Source organism: Anomaloglossus baeobatrachus, chromosome 10 (genome assembly GCF_048569485.1).
Source record: "Anomaloglossus baeobatrachus isolate aAnoBae1 chromosome 10, aAnoBae1.hap1, whole genome shotgun sequence".
NCBI classification, from domain to species: domain Eukaryota; kingdom Metazoa; phylum Chordata; class Amphibia; order Anura; family Aromobatidae; genus Anomaloglossus; species Anomaloglossus baeobatrachus.
Genome location: NC_134362.1, coordinates 168,365,869 through 168,393,071, shown reverse-complemented (window position 1 = coordinate 168,393,071; position 27,203 = coordinate 168,365,869). Strand labels below are relative to the sequence as shown.

The following is a 27,203-nucleotide window of genomic DNA, read 5'->3' as shown; positions in this document are numbered from 1 at the left end:
GAGCTTACATGCAGTGCATATAGAGTACAGCCTTGCAGCCTTGCTCCTTGTGTGAGACATGCTGCTGAAGTGGGGGTTCTGAGCTAGAATGGCCCCTAGAGAGTATATAAGCAGGTCCACAACCGGAGGTTGTGGCTTACCAGACCGTTTTGTGTGCCCTCCAGATCCCACAGGCCGGACCCCCAGAGAGATGCTGCAGCCAGCTCCGATCAGTGTGAGAACGCTGATAAAATGGAGCCGGAGCAAGGAGAGGGGGCGGGGCCAACTAAAAGAGCGGGAACTGGAGGGCAAAGGAGGCATACAGGGGAGGGAATCTTTCCTCAGAGAGGAGTGTCCCTTCCCTGTGCTGAACAGCCGCTGGGCGGAGCCGCACTGTCCCTCTGCATGATTGGCATGCAGGGGCAGTAAAAATGAAAGTAGGCCTCAGGCGAAGCCGGGGCCTAAATTTAACAATGCGGCCGGCTAGCAGGCACCATCGGCGCGGTTCTCCGGTGAAAACCAGAGAACCGGCCGGAAATGTCAGCATAGTTACACAGCACACTCTCCCCAACAATAAAGTACAAGGGACCCCTCAATAACCACGTCTCATATACTTAGCTTGTGAGACGCAGGGCCAGGTCCCTGAGGGATGAGTGCTCCGTCCGGCAGGATCCAAAAGGGGCTGCGAATGGAGACCGGTCTCCTGCAAGGCAGGAAGAACCGTGCTGGCTCCCACTTCAAGCCAGAGCCCGAGGGATGGTGAAGGAGCACAGCATGAAGGGCTCCAGCCCTGAAATCAACCTTAACAACACCGCCGACACAGTGGGGTGAGAAGGGACATGCCGGGAGTCCAGGATTGGACCCGCTTTTCTTCAAACTCTTTCCAAAAAATCAAAAATCAGATGAGAATGCAAGTGTGTGTATGCCTCCTGAACACAAAGCATTGAACTGGTTAGATTTGGTTATCCAGGGGGTGTATATGCTCGGAGGGAGGAGCTACACTTTTTAGTGTGGTACTTTGTGTGTCCTCCGGAGGCAGAAGCTATACACCCATGGTCTGGGTCTCCCATAAGGAACGATGAAGAAAGAATACAGCAGCACAATAATATAGAACAAAAAAAACTGACCGGCATCTCCACATAGAGCAAAACATGTGTGAGTACACGAAACACAAGAAAAAAATACATCAGCACTCTGTAAATGCTAAGATATGTGCATAGTATATATGAAATATAAAACATTAATGCTATATGGAAAATTCTTAGAAAAGAAGGGAATTTTGTTTACTTACCGTAAATTCCTTTTCTTCTAGCTCCAATTGGGAGACCTAGACAATTGGGGTGTATAGCTACTGCCTCCGGAGGCCACACAAAGCATTACACTTAAAAGTGTAAACCCCTCCCCTCTGCTATACACTCTCCCGTGCATCACGGGCTCCTCAGTTTTGGTGCAAAAGCAGGAAGGAGGAAACTTATAAATTGGTCTAAGGTAAATTCAATCCGAAGGATGTTCGGAGAACTGAAACCATGACCAAGAACAGTTCAATCTGAACAACATGTGTACACAAAAGAACAAACAGCCCGAAGGGAACAGGGGCGGGTGCTGGGTCTCCCAATTGGAGCTAGAAGAAAAGGAATTTACGGTAAGTAAACAAAATTCCCTTCTTCTTTGTCGCTCCATTGGGAGACCCAGACAATTGGGACGTCCAAAAGCAGTCCCTGGGTGGGTAAAAGAATACCTCGGTAAAAGAGCCGTAAAACGGCTCCTTCCTACAGGTGGGCAACCGCCGCCTGAAGGACTCGCCTACCTAAGCTAGCATCTGCCGAGCGTAGGTATGCACTAGATAGTGCTCCGTGAAGCGTGCAGACTCAACCAGGTAGTCGCCTGACACACCTGCTGAGCCGTAGCCTGGTGCAGCAACTCCCAGGACGCACCCACGGCTCTGGGAGAATGGGCCTTCAGCCTTGAAGGAACCGGAAGCCCAGCAGAACGGTAGGCTTCAAGAATTGGTTCCTTGATCCACCGAGCCAAGTTGACTTGGGAGCTTGCGACCCTTTACTCTGGCCAGCGACAAGGACAAGAGCGCATCCGAGCGGCGCAGGAGCGTCGTACGAGAAATGTAGAGTCTGAGTGCTCTCACCAGACCTAACAAGTGCAAATCCTTTTCACGTTGGTGAACCGGATGAGAACAAAAGGAAGGTAAGAAGGTATCCTGATTGAGATGAACAGAGGATACCACCTTCGGGAGAAATTCCAGAACCGAGCGCAGAACCAGCTTGTCCTGGTGAAAACACCAGGAAGGGGGACTTGCATGACAGCGCTGCTATGTCAGACACTCTGCGGAGTGACGTGACTGCACTAGGAAGACCACCTTCTGCGAAAGGCGTGAAAGAGAATATCCCTCATTGGCTGGAAGGGTGGTTTCTGATCCCAGGGTTCTAGCCGACGCTTGTAAGGAGGGACTATGTGGCAAACCCCCTGCAGGAACGTACGTACCTGAGGGAGTTTGGCTAGACGCTTTTGAAAAAAAAACACAGAAAGCGCCGAAACTTGTCCCTTAAGGGAACCGAGAGACAACCCCCTTTTCCATTCCGGATTGAAGGAAGGACAGAAAGTGGGCAAGGCAAATGGCCAGAGAGTAAAACTCTGATCAGAGCACCAGGATAAGAAGATCTTCCACGTCCTGTGGTAGATCTTGGCGGACGTTGGTTTCCTGGCCTGTCTCATAGTGGCAATGACCTCTTGAGATAACCCTGAAGACGCTAGGATCCGGGACACAATGGCTACGCAGTCAGGTTGAGGGCCGCCGAAATCAGATGGAAAAAACGGCCCTTGAGACAGCAAGTCTGGCCGGTCTAGTAGTGTCCACGGTTGGCCTACCGTGAGATGCCACAGATCCGGGTACCACGACCTCCTCGGCCAGTCTGGAGCGACGAGGATGGCGCGGTGGCTGTCGGATCTGATCCTGCGTAACACTCTGGGCAGCGGTGCCAGAGGAGGAATACGTGAGGCAGGGAAACTGCGACCAATCCTGCACTAATGCGTCTGCCGCCAGAGCTCTGTGATCTTGAGAACGTGCCATGAATGCCGTGACTTTGTTGTTGTGCCGGGACGCCAATAGGTCGACGTCCGGCTTCCCCCAGCGGCAACAAATCTCTTGAAACACGTCCGGTCGAAGAGACCATTCCCCTGCGTCCATGCCCTGGCGACTGAGAAATTCTGCTTCCCAGTTTTCTACGCTCGGGATGTGAACTGCGGAGATGGTGGAGGCTGTGGATTCCACCCACAGCAGAATCCGCCGGACCTGCTGGAAGGCTTGCCGACTGCTTGTGCCGCCTTGGTGGTTGATGTATGCCACCGCCTTGGCGTTGTCCGACTGAATTCGGATCTGCCTGCCTTCCAGCCATGGCTGGAACGCCTTTAGGGCTAGAACACTGCCCTTATCTCCAGAACACTGATCTGGAGGGAAGACTCTGCTGAGTCCATGTACCCTGAGCCCTGTGGCGGAGGAAGACTCCCTGACAGACTCGCGTCCGCCGTGACCACAGGCCAGGATGTGGGCAGGAAGGACTTTTTCCTTTGACAAGAGTGGGAAGAAGCCACCACTGAAGGGAGGCCATGGCTGCCCGAGAAGGAGCAACGTCCTTGTCGAGGGACATCGATTTGCTGTCCCATTTGCGGAGAAAGTCCCATTAAAGTGGGCACAGATGAATCAGCGCAAACGGAGCTGCCTCTATTGCTGCCACCAACTTCTCTAGGAAGTGCATGAGGCGCCTCAAAGGGTGTGACTGGGCTCGAAGGAACGATTGCACCCCTGTCTGTAGTGAACGCTGTTTTTCCAGCGGAAGCTTCACTAATCGCTGAGAAAGTATGGAACTCCATGCCGAGATATGTCAGTGATTGGGCCGGTGTCAATTTTGACTTTAGGAAAAATTGATGAACCACCCGAATCTCTGGAGAGTCTCTAGAGCCATGTTCAGGCTGTGCTGGCATGCCACCCGAGAGGGGGCCTTGACCAGCAGATTGCCTGAGAGAGTAGGACCGCTACCACAGTTGTCATGACCTTGGTGAAGGCCCGTAGGGCTGTCACCAGGCCGAAAGTTAGTGCCACGAACTGAAGGTGTTCGTTCCCTATGTCGAAGCGCAGGAAGTGCTGATATCCTGATACAATCGGCACGTGGAGATAAGCATCCCTGATGTCGATTGATGCTAGGAAGCCTCCTTGGGCCATCAAAGGCGATGGCAAGCGGAGAGATTCCATCCGGAACCGTCAGGTTCTCTGTCCGTTGAGCAGTGTGAAGTCCAGAACGGGGCGGGGTGATCCGTCCTATCTGGTACCACGAACAAGCTGGAGTAAAAAGCCGCGACTACGTTCTTGAAGGGGAACGAGGATCGCAACTCCTCCTGCCTTCGGAGTGTTCACCGCCTGGAAACGTGCATCGGCTCGCTCGGGGGACGGAGATGCTGTGAAGCAACGAGTCGGAGGACGAGAACTGAGCTCTATCCTGTGACCGTAAGACAGAATGTCTCCTACATCGGTCTTGGACATGTGGGGACCACTCCCCTGACCTGGACCGCCATGCAGAAAAGGTTCTCTGTGCCCGGCGGAGGATGAAAATACCCTCGCCTGAGACGTCAAAGACGCTAATTGCGGAGCCCAGGATGACCGCATTGATCTGAGACAGAGCAGCTGAGATAGCCTGGAGTGCCCACCCCTGCAAAGGCCGGGGCAACGGACGCGCCTATGGCTTCATAGATGGATCCCATTAGGAGTGCTATCTGTCTGTCCGTGGCATTTTTGAGCGTGGACCCGCCAGCCACTGCTACTACTGATCTAGCCGCCAGTCCAGAGACTGGAGGGCACCTTATGACACTGAGCCGAAACGTTAACAACGTCAGAGAGGAAGGGGCAACGTGTGTTATAAGGCGTTCAGTAAAACGCTTGTCCGGGAAGGTGTGCTTCTGGACAGTATCTGTGCATTAGCTGGACTGGGACTGCGGTTCGTGCTGGAGTTTACCACGTAATAACTAGAGGCCACCCCTGGAACACGCTTCGTCGCAGACCGATAGAGGCCTGGGGCGATCCCGCAGTGCCCGGGCCTGTGTAAGGGGCCGGTCTGGACTGCAAACTCCTAGTCTCTTAGCCGACCATTTGTCCATAGCCTGAGACATGGATAGTGAAAATGACCCAGAGAGTTTCTCAGCAAAGCTGTAACTCTGTCCCTGCCGCCTGGACAGGGAACGCCGGCGAAGTTTTCATCATGCAAACTCTGTCGCTGTCATCTGTGCAGTGCCCGTAATATAGGCGCACAAGAGGTTAAAATAAGCCAGTGTCTTGGCACCCTTACTCTTTAAGAGCAGACAACAGCCTGTCGTCCGCAGAGTAATCAGTGAGGGTATACAGCCAAAAACAAATAATGCTGCCGAACAGTGAAATCATATACCATATAAATAAACACATATATATATATATATATATATATATATATATATACATACACACTGCGGCACCAAGGGGGGGACAACACCCTAGGAAGACCACCTTTGAAAAACTGGTGCCCCCCAGTGCTCAGTGAGGGGGAAGGAGGATAGCAACGTATGCTCCAGCCCTCCCTACGTTATGATGCAGGGCTCTGTCTGCGGGAATCCGGTGGTCTATAGTGATCAGTGAGGGGGGGGGCGGAGGACAGCGAGGTGTGCTCCAGCCCTCACTGTCGGCAACATACCGACCATCCCGCCCTTCTCCCTGACTGGCAAGCTCAGGGGCGGGAGTTTAACACACTAGGCCGCAAAAACCGGGGACTAAAGTAAAAACCGCGGCCGGCAAACAGGCACGGTCGGCGCGGTAGTCCCGGACAAAAAATGCACACCGCAGTCGCAGCTGCGTCTGAGGCCAAGGTGCTTCATGCACCGTGCCAACGGGGACACAGAGTACCTGTAGCTGCAGGGTGTCCCTGACGATACTCCGTCTCCTGTCCGGCAGGGGCTGCGGATGTGGCTTGTAGCCATCAGATTCTCTGCCCCGGGTCTCCCTCAGCTGCAGCCAGAAGTTGCTGAAAAACATGGCTGACGGCGTTCTCTGAGGAGGAGGGAGGCGTGGGCGTAGTCACAAAAAAGTGCGGGAATCTGGTGCCTCAGCGTGGGTAGTGAGGGGGGCGGAGGACAGCTCAATGTACTACAGCCCTCCCTGTCGGCGTCATACCGACAGTCCCGCCCTTTTCCCTGACTGGCAGGTCTGGGGGCGGGAGACTCCCATACTAGGCCGACCTCAGTGCTGACTTCTCGTACAGCGTCCCGCCTTTCCCCTGACTGACAGGCCTGGGGGCGGGAAAAAAGTGAGACTAGGCCGCAAAAGCCGGGGACTAAAGTTATAAGCGCGGCCGGCGTATAAGCCCGGTCGGCGCGGTAGTCCCCGGCGCACTAACAGTCCCAGCCGCGCCGCAGTGTAAAAATGGCAGCGGCGGTCAGCGCGGTAGTCCCCATAAACTAACACACCCAGCCACGCTGCAGTGTGTGATGGCACAAGCGCGGTCAGCGCTGCGGTCCCCGGCGCACTAACACACCCAGCAATGCTGGAGTGTTTCTGTGCGCGGTCCCCACGGGGACACAGAGTACCTTAAAGTAGCAGGGCCTTGTCCCTGACGATACTCGGCTCCTTATCCAGCAGAGTCCCCAGGAGCTGTGGATGGAGCACGGTCTCAGTGCCTGGAGACCGATTAGGATCCCACTTCACCCAGAGCCCTAAAGGGGATGGGGAAGGAAAACAGCATGTGGGCTCCAGCCTCCGTACCCGCAATGGATACCTCAAGCTTAACAACACCGCCGACAAGAGTGGGGTGAGAAGGGAGCATGCTGGGGGCCCTGTTATGGGCCCTCTTTTCTTCCATCCGACATAGTCAGCAGCTGCTGCTGACTAAGCTGTGGAGCTATGCGTGCATGTGTGCCTCCTTCGCACAAAGCTTAAAAACTGAGGAGCCCGTGATGCACGGGAGGGTGTATAGCAGAGGGGAGGGGTTTACACTTTTAAGTGTAATGCTTTGTGTGGCCTCCGGAGGCAGTAGCTATACACCCCAATTGTCTGGGTCTCCCAATAAAGCGACAAAGAAAAGAAGGTACGTAGCGCATACATCGGCCAATTCATTCGAGTCCATCAACCACGGCAAGGTGACCTTTCTTTGATGAGACCTGTTGAGGATGAGACTCAAGCGGTCTCTTGGGATCTGACTGCTGTTTCAAATTATATTGTCGTGTGTGTGCACAGCAAGAAAGAATAACAATTAGTTAAATCAATTATGACTCTCTCTCACGACTGGCAAGCCAACTCCAACTGAAATTTTAATCTTAGACAAAGCCTTTATAGGACCAGGAAGTAAAGGGTGTAAACAAAAGTATAGTCCAGTCAAGTATCGCAGGTCGGGGCTTCAAGACGTATAGGAATTTGTATAGCCTCTACTGGATTGGTCAGTCCAAAATTTAGGAATTCTCCTTTGTTCATCATCTTGGGTGTAGACTGGATGTGGCAGCCATCTTCAAGTTATATATATATATATATATATATATATATATATATATTGTATTAAGGAAAAAAATAACTTATGCCTTGTCTTTTCTGGATTTCGTGCACAAATTTATGGGTAGATAGGATCTAGTACTAATTAAAAACACCCAGAGGCTGATGAGTATTTTATATATTTTAATGCTTACAGAGTGCTGCTGTATTCTTTTGTTGTGTTTCATCTAGTAATAGCAGCTGGCACCTGTTCACACTTGTTTTGTTCTAATTAGAGATGGCGGTCAGGCTTTTTTTCCTCTGTCTCTGCTCTCTTTCCATCGGCTCCAGGGTGTTTTTAATTAGTACTGGATCCTATCTGCCCATAAATTTGTAGACTAAGTCCAGGAGAGGCATGAAATATGTTATGCTCTCATCAAAGAAAGGTCACCTTGTCGCAGTTAAATGGGCTCTCATCAATTAGTCAAAGTACCTTCATTTTTTTTTAAGTATATTCCATGTAGCAATAATGCAGTCTAAATGTCATATATTCTATGTTTGCATATATCTTAGTGTTTACAGAATGCTGCTGTATTCCTTTGTTGTGTTTTGGGCAGTAATAGCAGCTGAAGCCTGTTCACACTTTTTTTTTTGTTCTATTTGGAGATACTGGTCAGTTTTTTTTTCTTTGTCTGTGCTCTCTTTCCATTGGCTCCAGGGTGTTTTTAATTAGTACTGGATCCTATCTGCCCATAAATTTGTAGACTAAAGGGGGCTTTACATGCCGAGACATCGCTAATGCGGAGTCGTTGGGGTCACGGAATTTGTGACGCACATCCGGCCGCATTAGCGATGCCGTTGCGCGTGACACAGATAAGCGATTTTGCATCTTTGCAAAAACGTGCAAAATCGCTAATCGGCGACATGGGGGTCCATTCTTAAAAATCGTTACTGCAGCAGTAACGAAATTGTTCCTCGTTCCTGCGGCAGCACACATCGCTGCGTGTGACGCCGCAGGAACGAGGAAGCTCCCCTTACCTGCCTCCCGGCCGCTATGCAGAAGGAAGAAGGTGGGCGGGATGTTACGTCCCGCTCATCTCTGCCCCTCCGCTGCTATTGGGCGGCGGTTCAGTGACGCTTCAGTGACGTCGCACGGACCGCTCCCTTAGAAAGGAGGCGGTTCGCCGGTCACAGCGACGTCGCCGGACAGGTACAGTTAGGTCCAGAAATATTTGGACAGTGACACAAGTTTTGTTATTTTAGCTGTTTACAAAAACATGTTGAGAAATACAATTATATATATATAATATGGGCTGAAAGTGCACACTCCCAGCTGCAATATGAGAGTTTTCACATCCAAATCGGAGAAAGGGTTTAGGAATCATAGCTCTGTAATGCATAGCCTCCTCTTTTTCAAGGGACCAAAAGTAATTGGACAAGGGACTCTAAGGGCTGCAATTAACTCTGAAGGCGTCTCCCTCGTTAACCTGTAATCAATGAAGTAGTTAAAAGGTCTGGGGTTGATTACAGGTGTGTGGTTTTGCATTTGGAAGCTGTTGCTGTGACCAGACAACATGCGGTCTAAGGAACTCTCAATTGAGGTGAAGCAGAACATCCTGAGGCTGAAAAAAAGAAAAAATCCATCAGAGAGATAGCAGACATGCTTGGAGTAGCAAAATCAACAGTCGGGTACATTCTGAGAAGAAGGGAATTTTGTTTACTTACCGTAAATTCCTTTTCTTCTAGCTCCAATTGGGAGACCCAGACAATTGGGTGTATAGCTATTGCCTCTGGAGGCCACACAAAGTATTACACTTAAAAGTGTAAGGCCCCTCCCCTTCTGGCTATACACCCCCAGTGGGATCACTGGCTCACCAGTTTTAGTGCCAAAGCAAGAAGGAGGAAAGCCAATAACTGGTTTAAAGACCAATTCAATCCGAGGAAACATCGGAGAACTGAACCATACCACATGAACAACATGTGTACCCGAAAAAACAGAAAAACCCCGAGAAAACAGGGCGGGTGCTGGGTCTCCCAATTGGAGCTAGAAGAAAAGGAATTTACGGTAAGTAAACAAAATTCCCTTCTTCTTTGTCGCTCCATTGGGAGACCCAGACAATTGGGATGTCCAAAAGCAATCCCTGGGTGGGTAAAAGAATACCTCATGATAGGGCCGTCAAACGGCCCTCTCCTACAGGTGGCCAACCGCCGCCTGAATGACTTATCTACCTAGGCTGGCGTCTGCCGAAGCGTAGGTATGCATCTGATAATGCTTGGTAAAAGTAAGTAGACTCGACCAGGTGGGTGCCTGACACACCTGCTGAGCCGTAGCCTGGTGCCGTAATGCCCAGGATGCACCCACGGCTCTGGTAGAATGGGCCTTCGGCCTTGAGAGAACCAGAAGCCCAGTAGAACTGTAGGTTTCAAGAATTGGTTCCTCGAGCCCCCGAGCAAGGGTGGATCTGGAAGCTTGCGACTGTTTACGCCGACCAGCGACAAGGACAAAGAGTGCATCCGGGTGGCGCAGGAGCGCCATGCGGGAAGTAGAACCTGAGTGCTCTCACCAGAACCAACAGATGCAAATCTTTCTGAAATTGATGGACTGGACGAGGACACAAAGAAGGTGAGGTGATATCCTGATTGATATGAAAATGGGATACCACCTTAGGGAGAAATTCCGGAACCGGACGCAGAACTACCCTGTCCTGGTGAAGGACCAGGAAGGGGGTTTGTATGAGAGCGTTGCTAGCTCGGAAACTCTCCTAAGAGACGAGACCGTTACTAGAAGGCCACTTCCCGTGAAAAACGGGAAGGGAGACATCCTTCAAAGGCTCGAAAGGCGGCATCTGGAGAGCAATTAGAACCTTGTTCAGATCTCAGGGCTCTAACGGCCGCTTGTACGGAGTGCTGAGAAGACAAACTCCCCGTAGGAACGTGCGTACCTGAGGAAGTCGTCGTTTCTGAAAAAATACAGATAGCGCTGAGACTTGTCCCTAAAGGGAACTGAGCGACAACCCATTTTCCTACCTAGATTGCAGGAAGGAAGGAAACATAGACGATGCAACCGGCCAGGGAGAAACACCCTGCGCCGAGCACCGAGATAAGAACATCTTCCACGTCCTGTGGTCAATCTTGGCGGACGTTGGTATGCTAGCCTGTCTCATGGTGGCAACCACGTCCTGAGGTAATCCTGACGACACTAGGTTCCAGGACTCAATGCCCCACCATCCGGTTGAGGGCCGTAGAATTCAAATGGAAGAATGGCCCTTGAGACAGCCAGTCTGATTGGTCTGGTAGTGCCCCCGGTTAGCCTACCGTGAGGCACCACAGAACCGAGTATCACAACATCCTCGGCCAATTTGTAGCGACGAGGATGGCGCGGCCGCAGTCGGTCTTGATCTAGCGCAGTACTCTGGGCAACAATGCCAGAGGTGGCACCTAAGGTAGCTGGAACTGCGACCAATGCTGAACTAAGGCGTTTGCCGCCAGAGCTCGATGATTGTGAAACCGTGCCATGAAGCTGGCACATTGTTGTTGTGCCGTGACGCCATTAGATCGACGTCCGGCCTCTGTCAGCGGCGCCAGATCTCCTGAAACCCGTCCGGGTGAGGAGACCATACTCTTTCGGCCACACCTCAGCGACTTAGGAAGTCAGCTTCCTAGTTTCCACACTTGGGATGTGAATTGTGGATATGGTGGATGCCGTGTCTTCCACCCACATCAGAACCTGCCGGACTTCCTGGAAGGCTTGCCGGTTGCGCGTTCTTCCTTGGTGGTTGATGTATGCCACCGCTGTGGAGCTGTCCGACTGAAGTCGGATATGCTTGCTTTCCAGCCGCTGTTGGAAGGATTGTAGGGCAAGATACACTGCTCTGTGTTCAAGAACATTGATCTGAAGAGTGGACTCTTGCTGAGTCCACGTACCCTGAGCGCTGTAGTGGAGAAAAACTGCTCCCCACCCTGATAGACTCGCGTCTGTCGTAACTATCGCCCAAGACGGGGATAGGAAGGACCTTCTTTTTGACCAAGAGGTGAGAAGAAGCCACCACCGTAGAGATTCCTTGGCCGCCTAAGAAAGAACGACGACTCTGTTGGGGGACGTCGACTCCTCGTCCCATTGGCGGAGAATGTCCCATTGTAGTGGACGCAGTAAAACTGCGCGAAAGGAACTGCCTCCATTGCTACCATCTTACGTAGGAAGTGCATGAGGCGTCTCAATGTGTGCGACTGGTTCTTAAAGAAGAGCTTGCAGCCCGTAGTGAATGCTGTTTGTCTAGCGGCAGCTTCACTATCGCTGAGAGAGTAAGAAACTCTATGCCTAGATATGTTATCGATAGGGTCGGGGTCGGATCTGACTTTAAAAAGTTGATGATCCACCCAAAACTCTAGAGAGTCTCCAGCGCAACGTTCGGGCAGTGTTGGCATGTTTCCTAAGAGAGTGCCTTGACAAGTAGATCGTCTAAATACGGGACCACAGAGTGACCCTGAGAGTGCAGGACTGTGACTACTGCTGCCCTGACCTTGGCGAAGACCAGTTGGACTGTCGCTAGCCGGAAGGTAGAGCTACGAACAGAGGGTGTTCGTCTCCTATAACGAAGCGTAGAAACGCTAGTGCTCTGGATCAATCGGCACGTGTGGATAAGCATCCTTGATGCCTAATGATGCTAGGAAATATCCTTGGGACCTTGAGGCGATGACATGGCGGAGGGATTCCATCCGGAACCGCCTGGTGTCCACGAGCTTGCTGAGCATTTTTAGATCCAGAACGGGACGGAACGGCCCGTTGTTATAGGTACCGCAAAGAATTTGGGGTAAAAACCGTGACCTTGTTCCTGAAGAGGAACGGGGGTCATCACTCTTTCTGCCTATAGAGTGCACCCTGTTTGCAGAAGAGCAGCGGCCTGGCCGGGAGGTGGAGAAATTCTGAAGAATCGAGTTGGAGGACGAGAAGTGAGCTCTATCCTGTACCCGTGAGACAGAATGTCTCACACTCAATGGTCATTGACCTATGGCAGCTAAATATCGCCAAGGCGGGAGAGCCTGCTACCGACCGAGGCCGCAAGTCATGAGGAAGCCGCCTTGGAAGCGGGTTTTCAGACTGTCGCTTTTTTGGGCGAGACTGAGCCCGCTAAGAATCTTAGCTCCTCTGATCCTTTTGAGTCCACATTGGACGAGGAAAAATGGGACCTGCCCGAGCCTCGAAAAGGCCGAAAACCCCGACTGCCTCTTGCTCTATTGGGGTTTGTTGTGTCCGGGCTGAGGAAAGGATGAATCCTTACCCCTGGACTGTTTGATGGTTACATCCAACGCTCACCAAACAGTCGGTCAGCAGAAAAAGGCAACTGGTTAGGCAACCTTTTTTGGAAGCAGAATCTGCCTCCATTCACTTAACGAGCAGACCAGGCTCTGCTTAAAAACACGGAGTAGCGGAGGCTACCGCCGCACGGTTCGCAGAGTCCAGGACAACCTGAATCGCGTAAGAAACAAATGCAGACATTTGAGAGGTTAAGGATGCCACCTGCGGCACAGATGTACGTGTAACCGTGTCAATCTGTGTAAGACAAGCTGAAATAGCTTGGAGTGCCCCAAGGGAGAGAATGCCGGAGCCAACGGTGCGCCGACAGCCTCATAGATGGCTTTCGACCAGAGATCCATCTGTCTGTCAGTGGCATCTTTGAGTTTGCAGTTCCATCTCCCACTGCAACTATGGATCTAGCTACAAGCCTGGAGATTGGAGGATGCCGCTCGGGACATTGGGTCCAGTCCTTGACCAAGTCAGGGGACAGGGATAACGTGTATCCTAAGCCGTTTGGAGAAGCGCATATCTGGATAAGCGTGGTGTTCCTGGACTGCCTCTCTGAAGGCAGAGTGGTCCAGAAAAATACGTGAAGCTGACTCCTCCACTGGAGGAGCTGTGAGAAATAACCCACATTCTATAGATGGACGCTATAAGATTATTTACTATGGCGTCACAATCAGGTGTATCCAGATTGAGAGCGGTCTCAGGATCAGAATCCTGAGCCGCTACTTCCGCCTCATTACACAGCGAGTCCTTCTGTTAGGACCCTGATGAAACCGAGGCCGCTCATAGCGAGCCCACTTAGGCTGTCTGGGACTGACGTCCGTGCAGAGCCGTGACTCTGGGATGCGTGTGACATTCCCGGAGCTGTTAGTTATTCACACTGAGGGGGGCCATGGATCAATGATTCAACAGTGCCCATATTGTGAGAGACATGTCCGGACTGCTAGGCTTCTAGTATCATAGCCATAGTCTCAGAAAAACTGTCAGTAAATACTGCAGACACCGTCCTCATCCCCTGGCCATTAGTGCATACAATGGGGGCCGTATAGCCGTACATGCTGTACCAGCTGTATAGAAAAACATGTGGTTCTGCACCTTTGTTTTACACAGAGAATATGCTGATAACTCCTCCGCATAATCCAGGAGGGTATATACAACGTGCGACCAAACAGTGCAATGTATATAGTACAAGCATATCTATAAGTGCACTTCTGCACTAGTGGGGTTAGCACCACAGGTGCTGCTTAACGCCTGTTACAGCGATTGTGTGACTATCAGAATGCCAGGGTCTTCCACACTTGTCTCTGTATCGTACAGAAACTGACACTAATGGCTGCCGGCGTCCTTGTAGAGAAGGAAGCCGTGGGCGTGCCTGAGAAAGTGCGGGAATCCGGTTTCACAGTGCACACAGTGAGAGGGGTGGAGTATGCAAAACATACTCCAGCTCTCAGCTCTGCTCTATGCAGCGTCACGCCCCTACCCTGACTGTCAGGGCTGTGGGCGGTAACGAAGGGAGACTAGGCCCAGAAGCCGGGGACTCGAGTTAACAGCGCGGCCGCCGTAAAAGCGCGGGCCGCGCTGAAGTCCCCGGCGCACCACAAGTGCCAGCCGCGCCGCAGTTCCCGCGGCCGGCGCGACCGATTCATAGAAGTGGCCAGCGTCCCGCCCCTCTCCTGACTGGCAGGTCTGGGGGCGGGAACGAACGGAAGCAGGCCGCAAAAGCCGGGGACTCTAGTTATCAGCGCGGCCGCCGTAAAAGCGCGGGCCGCGCTGAAGTCCCCGGCGCACCACAAGTGCCAGCCGCGCCGCTGCCAGCGGCCGGCGCGACCGATTCCTGGAAGTGGCCAGCGTCCCGCCCCTCTCCTGACTGGCAGGTCTGGGGGCGGGAACGAACGGAAGCAGGCCGCAAAAGCCGGGGACTCTAGTTATCAGCGCGGCCGCCGTAAAAGCGCAGGCCGCGCTGAAGTCCCCGGCACACTACAAGTGCCAGCCGCGCCGCAGTCCCAGCGGCCGGCGCGACCAATTCCCATAAGTGAGCCTGCTTCAGCAAAGCTGAATGAGGCCATGGCACAGGCGCCGCAGCGCTGATGTCCCCCGGCGCACTACAACACCCAGCATGCTGCGGTGTGAGCGCCAAATGCACGGGGACACAGAGTACCTTGAGGAAGCAGGGCCATGTCCCTGATGTACTCCGCTCCATCCAGCATCTTCTCCAGGGGCTGTAGATGGAGCACGGTCTCAGTGCCTGGAGACCGGTAAATCCCACTTCACCCAGAGCCCTGTAAAAAGGGATGGGGAAGGAATCAGCATGTGGGCTCCTGCCGCCGTACCCGCAATGGGTACCTCAACCTTACAAACACCTCCGACATACAGTGGGGTGAGAAGGGAGCATGCTGGGGACACTATATGTGTCCTCTTTTCTTCCATCCGACATAGTCAGCAGCTGCTGCTGACTAAAAAGTGGAGCTATGCGTGGATGTGTTGCCTCCTTCGCACAAAGCACAAAACTGGTGAGCCAGTGATCCCACTGGGGGTGTATAGCCAGAAGGGGAGGGGCCTTACACTTTTAAGTGTAATACTTTGTGTGGCCTCCAGAGGCAATAGCTATACACCCAATTGTCTGGGTCTCCCAATGGAGCGACAAAGAAAAAAGGAATTGACTGGTGAGCTTGGCAACTCAAAAAGGCCTGGGCGTCCACGGATGACAACAGTGGTGGATGATCGCCGCATACTTTCTTTGGTGAAGAAGAACCCGTTCACAACATCAACTGAAGTCCAGAACACTCTCAGTGAAGTAGGTGTATCTGTCTCTAAGTCAACAGTAAAGAGAAGACTCCATGAAAGTAAATACAAAGGGTTCACATCTAGATGCAAACCATTCATCAATTCCAAAAATAGACAGGCCAGAGTTAAATTTGCTGAAAAACACCTCATGAAGCCAGCTCAGTTCTGGAAAAGTATTCTATGGACAGATGAGACAAAGATCAACCTGTACCAGAATGATGGGAAGAAAAAAGTTTGGAGAAGAAAGGGAACGGCACATGATCCAAGGCACACCACATCCTCTGTAAAACATGGTGGAGGCAACGTGATGGCATGGGCATGCATGGCTTTCAATGGCACTGGGTCACTTGTGTTTATTGATGACATAACAGCAGACAAGAGTAGCCGGATGAATTCTGAAGTGTACCGGGATATACTTTCAGCCCAGATTCAGCCAAATGCCGCAAAGTTGATCGGACGGCGCTTCATAGTACAGATGGACAATGACCCCAAGCATACAGCCAAAGCTACCCAGGAGTTCATGAGTGCAAAAAAGTGGAACATTCTGCAATGGCCAAGTCAATCACCAGATCTTAACCCAATTGAGCATGCATTTCACTTGCTCAAATCCAGACTTAAGACGGAAAGACCCACAAACAAGCAAGACCTGAAGGCTGCAGCTGTAAAGGCCTGGCAAAGCATTAAGAAGGAGGAAACCCAGCGTTTGGTGATGTCCATGGGTTCCAGACTTAAGGCAGTGATTGCCTCCAAAGGATTCGCAACAAAATATTGAAAATAAAAATATTTTGTTTGGGTTTGGTTTATTTGTCCAATTACTTTTGACCTCCTAAAATGTGGAGTGTTTGTAAAGAAATGTGACAATTCCTACAATTTCTATCAGATATTTTTGTTCAAACCTTCAAATTAAACGTTACAATCTGCACTTGAATTCTGTTGTAGAGGTTTCATTTCAAATCCAATGTGGTGGCATGCAGAGCCTAACTCGCGAAAATTGTGTCACTGTCCAAATATTTCTGGTCCTAACTGTAATGTGTATGTGTGACGGCTCTGGGTGATGTTGTGCGGCACGGGCAGCGATTTGCCCGTGTCGCGCAACAGATGGGGGTGGGTACCCACACTAGCGATATCGGGACCGATATCGCAGTGTGTAAAGTAGCCTTAAGTCCAGGAGAGGAATGAAATAAGTTAGGGTCCCATCAAAGAAAGGTCACCTTGTTGCGGTTGATGGGTTCACATGAATTAGCCAATGTAAGAGGAGAAAGTATGGGTCAAGCTGCGCTGAAACTAAGGGTTAATGAAATCATTAACTCTTGGTTTCTGTGGTTTCAGTGCAGCTTAACCCGTACTTTCTCCTCTTACATTGATTCAATTTTTGGGGCTACTGCTGACCACCACCATCACATGCGCTACAAGTACTTGTGACATTCACAACCTAACAAGGTGAGTACAACTCCAGTACTGCCCTCAATTTCCCTACCGAGTAAGACCCTATTGCGCTCCTATATCCACAGCTCTTCATCTTTATGAATTAGCCAATGTATACGCCAAGTACCTTCATTTTTTTAAGCATATTTCATATAGCATTAATGCTGTTTAGGTTTCATATATTCTGTTTTCATATATCTTCTCACTTAGAGCTCTGCTGTATTCTTTTGTGCAGTAATAGCAGCTGGTGCCTGTTCACACTTTTTTCTTTTACTCTATTTGTAGATGCCGGTCACTTTTTTTTTGCAGTCTGCTATTATTGTAGTATTTCTTCTCGTTTGCTCTCCTACACCCAGACACCATTATAACTTCCGGCTGTATTTCTCGGTGACACAGTTATGAGTAGGCAGCTGATGAATAATCTTTCCCATTATGGAAATATTAACTTATCGCAGTGCCAAAATATTCACATCACCTACCCAGGTGAGTAAGAGAGACCGCACGCATTATTGCAGGACGCAAAGAATTTTACTAAAGTACTAACAAAGACACCATCCTGGTGTCCATTGTACAGTACAAATGACCTGGCAAGTGGATTCTGCAGGAACGCAGCGATGCCAACTTGTATCATTTTTCCTTTTTACAAATAACATTCAAAAATTTGGAAAACAAAAAATAAATAAATAAAAAAAATGTGTTTGTGATACCATTTTCTGACACCTACAACTTTTTTTTTCTGTCAATGGACCCCCATCAGGGCTTGTTTTTTTTCTACGTCATGAGAGGATATTTTGATTTTCTTTCTTTTTTTGAGGGGTGGGGGGGGGTGGTGGTGTTGTGACAACTAAGAAAAAAAACTGCAATCCCACCATTTTTTTTCCTTGCCTTAAGGCATTTACCATATGGGTTAATAAATTAGCATTTTGATACAAAGGACTTTTTCTTTCAGCCCCCCCCCCCAACCTGTCATCTCCAACCAGCAGCACCCCAGGATCACATTGCGGAGGAACAAGCGTCTAAAACGGATCAACAGAGCCATTCAGGTGGTTACCAGAAGCTCCAATTGCTGCTATTACATGGAGTCTACTGTTTAACACAGCCAGGAGCAGAAGCCTCTCGACCCCCCAGGATGGTGGGGAGCAGGAGACCCCCTCCCCCACCCAGACTGGTGCGGAGCAGAAGACCCCCCCCCCCCAAGACTGGTGCGGAGCAGAAGCCCCCCACCACCACACCCGACTGGTGTGGAGCAGAAGACCCCCCCCCAGACTAGTGAGGAGCAGAAGCCCCGAATGGTGCAGACTCAGCTCTGGTGCCCATTCCATACATCTGCACCCAATGGGTGGTGTGTGTCTACGTTAAATGTCAACAAGGAATTATGCAGACTGCTGGTATGGGTGATTACTACACACGTGAAGTCTGTCCAGAGTCACCAGATACATAAAGACCGGGGTTATACTATACGTGTCCACATTTTTCTACTTACTTTATCCTCAGACTTGTAGAAGACTTTATGTGGTGCACCGAGGGTGCTCAACACATCCTGGCAGGAATCTCCAAAATATACGCAGCGCTCAGACATCCGGGTCTTTGCCTCCCCCATCACTCCGGGGCCACAACCTGCACACACAAAGCAAAACACAAGATGTGGCGTCCTGTCCTGTGTGCATGGACGGAGTCTGACCGCAGCTGATAACGACAATACCTGTGCTGATCAGGCGAAGCCGCAGTCCTAGAGGTCCAGATGCGTCCCGCAGCACATCCACACTCTCCGCATACACATTGCCCAGGTAGCAGCTCAGAGGCAAAGGGGGGGCTCTGTAAGGACACAAATATAAGGATGTACAATGACATGAGAATTAAAAAAAACAAAAAAACCCAAAACAACAACTTGTAAAACTGCCACACGTCCTCACTTTGTGTCCTGCAGGCTGTTACCGCTGTAGATGTACATGCGCTTCACCATGGCTCCGTGCGGTATCTGAATTGATGCCAATCCATGGGCAAAGTTGGGCTTTAAAACAAAGAAAATAATATAAGCAAAGAAGGGAATTTTGTTTACTTACCGTAAATTCCTTTTCTTCTAGCTCCAATTGGGAGACCCAGACAATTGGGTGTATAGCTTCTGCCTCCGGAGGCCACACAAAGTATTACACTTAAAAGTGTAAAGCCCCTCCCCTTCTGCCTATACACACCCCGTGCATCACGGGTTCCTCAGTTTTAGTGCAAAAGCAAGAAGGAGGAAAGCTAATAAATTGGTTTAAAGTAACTTCAATCCGAAGAAATTTCGGAGAACTGAAACCATTCAACATGAACAACATGTGTACACGAAAAAACAACAGCCCGAAGGGAACAGGGCGGGTGCTGGGTCTCCCAATTGGAGCTAGAAGAAAAGGAATTTACGGTAAGTAAACAAAATTCCCTTCTTCTTTGTCGCTCCATTGGGAGACCCAGACAATTGGGACGTCCAAAAGCTGTCCCTGGGTGGGTAAAATAATACCTCGTAATAGAGCCGTAAAACGGCCCATTCCTACAGGTGGACAACCGCCGCCTGAAGGACTCGTCTACCTAGGCTGGCATCCGCCGAAGCATAGGTATGCACCTGATAGTGTTTGGTGAAAGTGTGCAGGCTCGACCAGGTAGCCGCCTGGCACACCTGCTGAGCCGTAGCCTGGTGCCGCAAAGCCCAGGACGCACCCACGGCTCTGGTAGAATGGGCCTTCAGCCCTGAGGGAACCGGAAGTCCAGAAGAACGGTAGGCTTCGAGAATTGGTTCCTTGATCCACCGAGCCAGGGTGGATTTGGAAGCCTGTGACCCCTTACGCTCACCAGCGACAAGGACAAAGAGTGCCTCCGAGCGGCGCAGGGGCGCCGTACGGGAAATGTAGATTCTGAGCGCTCTCACCAGATCTAACAAATGCAAATCCCTTTCACATTGATGAACTGGATGAGGACAAAAAGAAGGTAAGGAGATATCCTGATTGAGATGAAAGGTGGATACCACCTTAGGAAGAAATTCCGGAACCGGGCGCAGCACCACCTTGTCCTGGTGAAACACCAGGAAGGAGCCTTGCATGACAACGCTGCTAGCTCAGACACTCTCCGAAGTGATGTGACTGCTACTAGGAAGACCATCTTCTGCGAAAGGCGAGAAAGAGAAATATCCTTCAAAGGCTCGAAAGGTGGCTTCTGAAGGGCCATCAGAACCCTGTTCAGATCCCAGGGTTCTAACGGCCGCCTGTAAGGAGGGACAATGTGACAAACCCCCTGCAGGAACGTGCGTACCTGAGAAAGCCTGGCAAGACGCTTCTGAAAGAACACAGAGAGCGCTGAGACTTGTCCCTTAAGGGAGCCGAGCGACAAACCTTTTTCCAATCCTGATTGAAGAAAGGAAAGAAAAGTAGGCAATGCAAATGGCCAGGGAGAAAACCCCTGATCAGAGCACCAAGATAATAATATCTTCCACGTCCTGTGGTAGATCTTGGCAGACGTTGGTTTCCTGGCCTGTCTCATAGTGGCAATGACCTCTTGAGATAACCCTGAAGACGCTAGGATCCAGGACTCAATGGCCACACAGTCAGGTTGAGGGCCGCAGAATTCAGATGGAAAAACGGCCCTTGAGACAGCAAGTCTGGTCGGTCTGGTAGTGCCCACGGTTGGCCCACCGTGAGATGCCACAGATCCGGGTACCACGACCTCCTCGGCCAGTCTGGAGCGACGAGAATGGCGCGGCGGCAGTCTGACCTGATCTTGCGTAACACTCTGGGCAACAGTGCCAGAGGTGGAAACACATAAGGGAGTTGAAACTGCGACCAATCCTGAACTAAGGCGTCTGCCGCCAGAGCTCTGTGATCGTGAGATCGTGCCATGAATGCCGGGACCTTGTTGTTGTGCCGGGACGCCATTAGGTCGACGTCCGGCATCCCCCAGCGGCAACAGATCTCCTGAAACACGTCCGGGTGAAGGGACCATTCCCCTGCGTCCATGCCCTGGCGACTGAGAAAGTCTGCTTCCCAGTTTTCTACGCCCGGGATGTGAACTGCGGATATGGTGGAGGCCGTGGCTTCCACCCACATCAAAATCCGCCGGACTTCCTGGAAGGCTTGCCGACTGCGTGTTCCGCCTTGGTGGTTGATGTAAGCCACCGCTGTGGAGTTGTCCGACTGAATTCGGATCTGCTTGCCTTCCAGCCACTGCTGGAACGCTTTTAGGGCAAGATACACTGCCCTGATCTCCAGAACATTGATCTGAAGGGAGGACTCTTGCTGAGTCCACGTACCCTGAGCCCTGTGGTGAAGAAAGACTGCTCCCCACCCTGACAGACTCGCGTCCGTCGTGACCACCGCCCAGGATGGGGGTAGGAAGGATTTCCCCTTCGACAATGAAGTGGGAAGAAGCCACCACCGAAGGGAAGCTTTGGCTGCCTGAGAGAGGGAGACGTTCCTGTCGAGGGATGTCGACTTCCTGTCCCATTTGCGTAGGATGTCCCATTGAAGAGGACGCAGGTGAAACTGCGCGAAAGGGACTGCCTCCATTGCTGCCACCATCTTCCCTAGGAAGTGCATGAGGCGCCTCAAGGGGTGTGACTGACCTTGAAGGAGAGATTGCAACCCTGTCTGCAGTGACCGCTGTTTGTTCAGCGGAAGCATCACCATCGCTGAGAGGGTATGAAACTCCATGCCAAGATATGTCAGCGATTGGGCCGGTGTCAGATTTGACTTTGGAAAATTGATGATCCACCCGAAACTCTGGAGAGTCTCCAGAGTAGCGTTGAGGCTGTGTTGGCATGCCTCTTGAGAGGGTGCCTTGACCAGCAGATCGTCTAAGTAAGGGATCACCGAGTGACCCTGAGAGTGGAGGACCGCTACTACTGTAGCCATGACCTTGGTGAAAACCCGTGGGGCTGTCGCCAGGCCGAACGGCAGTGCCGCGAACTGAAGGTGTTCGTCTCCTATGGCGAAGCGCAGGAAGCGCTGATGCTCTGGAGCAATCGGTACGTGGAGATAAGCATCTTTGATATCGATCGATGCAAGGAAATCTCCTTGGGACATTGAGGCGATGACGGAGCGGAGGGATTCCATCCGGAACCGCCTGGTCTTTACGTGTTTGTTGAGCAGTTTTAGGTCCAGGACAGGACGGAAAGACCCGTCCTTCTTTGGAACCACAAACAGGTTGGAGTAAAAACCGTGACCCTGTTGCTGAAGAGGAACCGGGACCACCACTCCTTCTGCCTTCAGAGTGCCCACCGCCTGCAGAAGAGCATCGGCTCACTCGGGAGGCGGAGATGTTCTGAAGAATCGAGTCGGAGGACGAGAGCTGAACTCTATCTTGTAACCGTGAGACAGAATGTCTCTCACCCAACGGTCTTTTACCTGTGGCAGCCAGGTGTCGCAAAAGCGGGAGAGCCTGCCACCGACCGAGGATGCGGTGTGAGGAGGCCGAAAGTCATGAGGAAGCCGCCTTGGTAGCGGCACCTCCGGCGGTCTTTTTAGGACGTGACTTAGACCGCCATGAATCGGAGTTCCTCTGATCCTTCTGAGGCCTTTTGGACGAGGAGAATTGGGACCTGCCCGCGCCCCGAAAGGACCGAAACCTCGACTGTCCCCTCCTCTGTTGGGGTATGTTTGGTTTGGCCTGGGGTAAGGATGTATCCTTTCCCTTGGATTGTTTGATGATTTCATCCAATCGCTCACCAAACAAGCGGTCGCCAGAAAATGGCAAACTGGTTAAGCACTTTTTGGAAGCAGAATCTGCCTTCCATTCCCGTAGCCACAAGGCCCTGCGTATTGCCACCGAATTGGCGGATGCAACCGCCGTACGGCTCGCAGAGTCCAGGACAGCATTAATAGCGTAGGACGCAAATGCCGACGTCTGAGAGGTTAAGGACGCCACTTGCGGCGCAGACGTACGTGTGACTGCGTCAATTTGCGCTTGACCCGCTGAGATAGCTTGGAGTGCCCATACGGCTGCGAATGCTGGAGCAAAAGACGCGCCGATAGCTTCATAGATGGATTTCAACCAGAGCTCCATCTGTCTGTCAGTGGCATCTTTGAGTGAAGCCCCATCTTCCACTGCAACTATGGATCTAGCCGCCAGTCTGGAGATTGGAGGATCCACCTTGGGACACTGAGCCCAGCCCTTGACCACGTCAGGGGGGAAGGGATAACGTGTATCCTTAAGGCGCTTGGAAAAACGCTTATCTGGACAAGCTCGGTGTTTCTGGACTGCCTCCCTGAAGTCAGAGTGGTCCAGAAACATACTCGTTGTACGCTTGGGAAACCTGAAACGGAATTTCTCCTGCTGAGAAGCTGACTCCTCCACTGGAGGAGCTGAGGGAGAAATATCCAACATTTGATTGATGGACGCGATAAGATCATTCACTATGGCGTCCCCATCAGGAGTATCAAGGTTGAGAGCGGCCTCAGGATCAGAATCCTGATCAGCTACCTCCGCTTCATCATACAGAGAGTCCTCCCGCTGAGACCCTGAACAATGTGATGATGTCGAGGGAATTTCCCAGCGAGCTCGCTTAGGCGGTCTGGGGCTGCGGTCCGTGTCAGAGACCTCACCCTGAGATCTATGAGACACCCCGGGAGCACATTGTTGTTCCAACTGAGGGGGACCAGGGTGCAATGATTCAACAGTGCCCATGGTCTGAGATACCGGTCTGGACTGCAAAGCTTCTAGTATCTTAGCCATAGTCTCAGAAAGTCTATCAGTAAAAACTGCAAACTCCGTCCCCGTCACCTGGACAGTGTTAGCAGGTGGTTCCCCCTGGGCCACCCTTAGCAGAGGCTCCGGCTGAGAAAGTGCCACAGGGGCCGAGCATTGCACACAATGAGGGTCGGTGGAACCTGCCGGTAGTATAGCCGTACATGCGGCGCAGGCAGCATAGTAAGCCTGTGCTTTGGCACCCTTGCTTTTTGTGGACGACATGCTGTTGTCTCCTCTGAGCAATCCAGGAGGGTATATAGCCAAAAATCAACCGTGCGACCATACAGTGTAAAGTATAGCCTATAAGCATATAAATCTATATGTACACTTCTGCACTAGTGGGGCCAGCACCTCAGGTGCTGCTTACCGCCCGCTCAAAGCGGTTGTGTGATCACCAGAATCCCTGCCTGGGTCTCCCAGAGCTTGTCTCCCCTCTCCAGCGTCAGAAGAGCTGACAGGAATGGCTGCCGGCGTCCTGAGGAGAGGAGGGGGCCGTGGGCGTGCCCTAGAAAGTGCGGGAATCTGGTGCCCCACTGTGCACAGTGAGGGGGGTGGAGTATGCAAAGCATGTTCCAGCCCTCAGCGCTGACGTCCTGTGCAGCGTCCCGCCCTTCCCCTGAATGGCAGGCCTGGGGGCGGGAAAAAAGTGAGACTAGGCCGCAAAAGCCGGGGACTAAAGTTATAAGCGCGGCCGGCGTATAAGCGCGGTCGGCGCGGTAGTCCCCGGCGCACTAACACTCCCAGCCGCGCTGCAGTGTGAAATGGCAGCGCGCGGTCAGCGCGGTAGTCCCCAGTAAACTAACACACCCAGCCACGCTGCAGTGTGTGATGGCACAAGCGCGGTCAGCGCTGCGGTCCCCGGCGCACTAACACACCCAGCAATGCTGCAGTGTTTCTGTGCGCGGTCCCCACGGGGACACAGAGTACCTCAAAGTAGCAGGGCCTTGTCCCTGACGATACTCGGCTCCTTGTCCAGCAGAGTCCCCAGGGGCTGTGGAGGGAGCACGGTCTCAGTGCCTGGAGACCGATTAGGATCCCACTTCACCCAGAGCCCTAAAGGGATGGGGAAGGAAAACAGCATGTGGCTCCTGCCTATGTACCCGCAATGGATACCTCAACCTTAACAACACCGCCGACAAGAGTGGGGTGAGAAGGGAGCATGCTGGGGGCCCTGTTATGGGCCCTCTTTTCTTCCATCCGACATAGTCAGCAGCTGCTGCTGACTAAGCTGTGGAGCTATGCGTGGATGTCAGCCTCATTCGCACAAAGCATAAAAACTGAGGAACCCGTGATGCACGGGGGGTGTATAGGCAGAAGGGGAGGGGCTTTACACTTTTAAGTGTAATACTTTGTGTGGCCTCCGGAGGAAGAAGCTATACACCCAATTGTCTGGGTCTCCCAATGGAGCGACAAAGAAATCATATGTACGTTAACCCCTTTATGATCTGTCACACACATTGTTTGGTGGAAGTCGCTGCGGAGATCATGGAGGGTTCTCAGGAGCTGTGTAATGTATCTAGCAAGTGCTATCCGTACCCTACAGCGACCAGGGCACACTCTGATTGCTGCTGTCAATCATTTATATGCTGTCAATCGCTGACAGCAGCATTTAAATGGCGAGATCTGGTCCGGATGTTCTTACCTCATATTTGGGAGCTTCTGTCCAAGAGTCCAGTTGAAAAGAGAAGGATAAACCGCGGAAGTTGAGGTGGAACAGTTGTTCTGCCGAGTTATATACTGTAATGAACATAAGGAAAGATTACTCGGAGGGAGAGAGAGACACACAGAGAGATAGGCGGGGGGGGAGAGAGACAGTGACAGGCGGGGGGGGGAGAGACACAGGCGGGGGGCAGAGAGAGACACAGGCGGGGGGGCAGAGAGAGACACAGGCGGGGGGGCAGAGAGAGACACAGGCGGGGGGGCAGAGAGAGACACAGGCGGGGGGGCAGAGAGAGACACAGGCGAGGGGGCAGAGAGAGACACAGGCGGGGGGGGCAGAGAGAGACACAGGCGGGGGGGGCAGAGAGAGACACAGGCGGGGGGGGCAGAGAGAGACACAGGCGGGGGGGCAGAGAGAGACACAGGCGGGGGGGGGCAGAGAGAGACACAGGCGGGGGGGGGCAGAGAGAGACACAGGCGGGGGGCAGCGAGAGACACAGGCGGGGGGGCAGAGAGAGACACAGGCGGGGGGGGCAGAGAGAGACAGAGATGGGTGTAGAGAGAGACAGAGGGAAGAGAGAGAGACAGAGGGAAGGGGAGAGAGAGAGACAGAGGGAAGGGGAGAGAGAGAGACAGAGGGAAGGGGAGAGAGAGAGACAGAGGGAAGGGGAGAGAGAGAGACAGAGGGAAGGGGAGAGAGAGACAAGAGGGAAGGGGAGAGAGAGACAAGAGGGAAGGGGAGAGAGACAAGAGGGAAGGGGAGAGAGAGACAGAGGGAAGGGGAGAGAGAGACAGAGGGAAGGGGAGAGAGAGACAAGAGGGAAGGGGAGAGAGACAAGAGGGAAGGGGAGAGAGAGACAGAGGGAAGGGGAGAGAGAGACAGAGGGAAGGGGAGAGAGAGAGACAGAGGGAAGGGGAGAGAGAGACAGAGGGAAGGGGAGAGAGAGAGACAGAGGGAAGGGGAGAGAGAGAGAGACAGAGGGAAGGGGAGAGAGAGAGAGACAGAGGGAAGGGGAGAGAGAGAGAGACAGAGGGAAGGGGAGAGAGAGAGAGACAGAGGGAAGGGGAGAGAGAGACAGAGGGGGGGGAGAGAGACAGAGGGGGGGGAGAGAGAGACAGAGGGGGGGGGGGAAGAGAGAGACAGAGGGGGGGGGGAGAGAGAGACAGAGGGGGGGGAGAGAGAGACAGAGGGGGGGGAGAGAGACAGAGGGGGGGGAGAGAGACAGAGGGGGGGAGAGAGAGACAGAGGGGGGGAGAGAGAGACAGAGGGGGGGAGAGAGAGACAGAGGGGGGGGAGAGAGACAGAGGGGGTGAGAGAGAGACAGAGGGAAGAGAGAGAGACAGAGGGAAGGGGAGAGAGAGAGACAGAGGGAAGGGGAGAGAGAGAGACAGAGGGAAGGGGAGAGAGAGACAAGAGGGAAGGGGAGAGAGAGACAAGAGGGAAGGGGAGAGAGACAAGAGGGAAGGGGAGAGAGAGACAGAGGGAAGGGGAGAGAGAGACAGAGGGAAGGGGAGAGAGAGACAAGAGGGAAGGGGAGAGAGAGACAAGAGGGAAGGGGAGAGAGAGACAAGAGGGAAGGGGAGAGAGAGACAGAGGGAAGGGGAGAGAGAGAGACAGAGGGAAGGGGAGAGAGAGACAGAGGGAAGGGGAGAGAGAGACAGAGGGAAGGGGAGAGAGAGAGAGACAGAGGGAAGGGGAGAGAGAGAGAGACAGAGGGAAGGGGAGAGAGAGAGAGACAGAGGGAAGGGGAGAGAGAGACAGAGGGGGGGGGAGAGAGAGACAGAGGGGGGGGAGAGAGAGACAGAGGGGGGGAGAGAGAGAGACAGAGGGGGGGGGAGAGAGAGACAGAGGGG

General features: G+C 52.3%; 1 protein-coding gene across 2 annotated transcripts in view; it reads right to left on the bottom strand.

Annotated features, from left to right (window-relative positions):
- Positions 1-27,203, bottom strand: part of PHAF1 (phagophore assembly factor 1) — an 81,561-nt gene that overhangs the window by 31,607 nt on the left and 22,751 nt on the right. For both annotated transcript variants that reach the window (XM_075326850.1, XM_075326851.1), the window contains 4 exons: positions 25,333-25,427; positions 18,893-18,990; positions 18,682-18,794; positions 18,463-18,596 (listed from right to left, as the gene is read on the bottom strand). In XM_075326850.1, the coding sequence (XP_075182965.1) occupies positions 18,463-18,596; positions 18,682-18,794; positions 18,893-18,990; positions 25,333-25,427 (440 nt within the window). The remainder of the gene's footprint in view (positions 1-18,462; positions 18,597-18,681; positions 18,795-18,892; positions 18,991-25,332; positions 25,428-27,203) is intronic.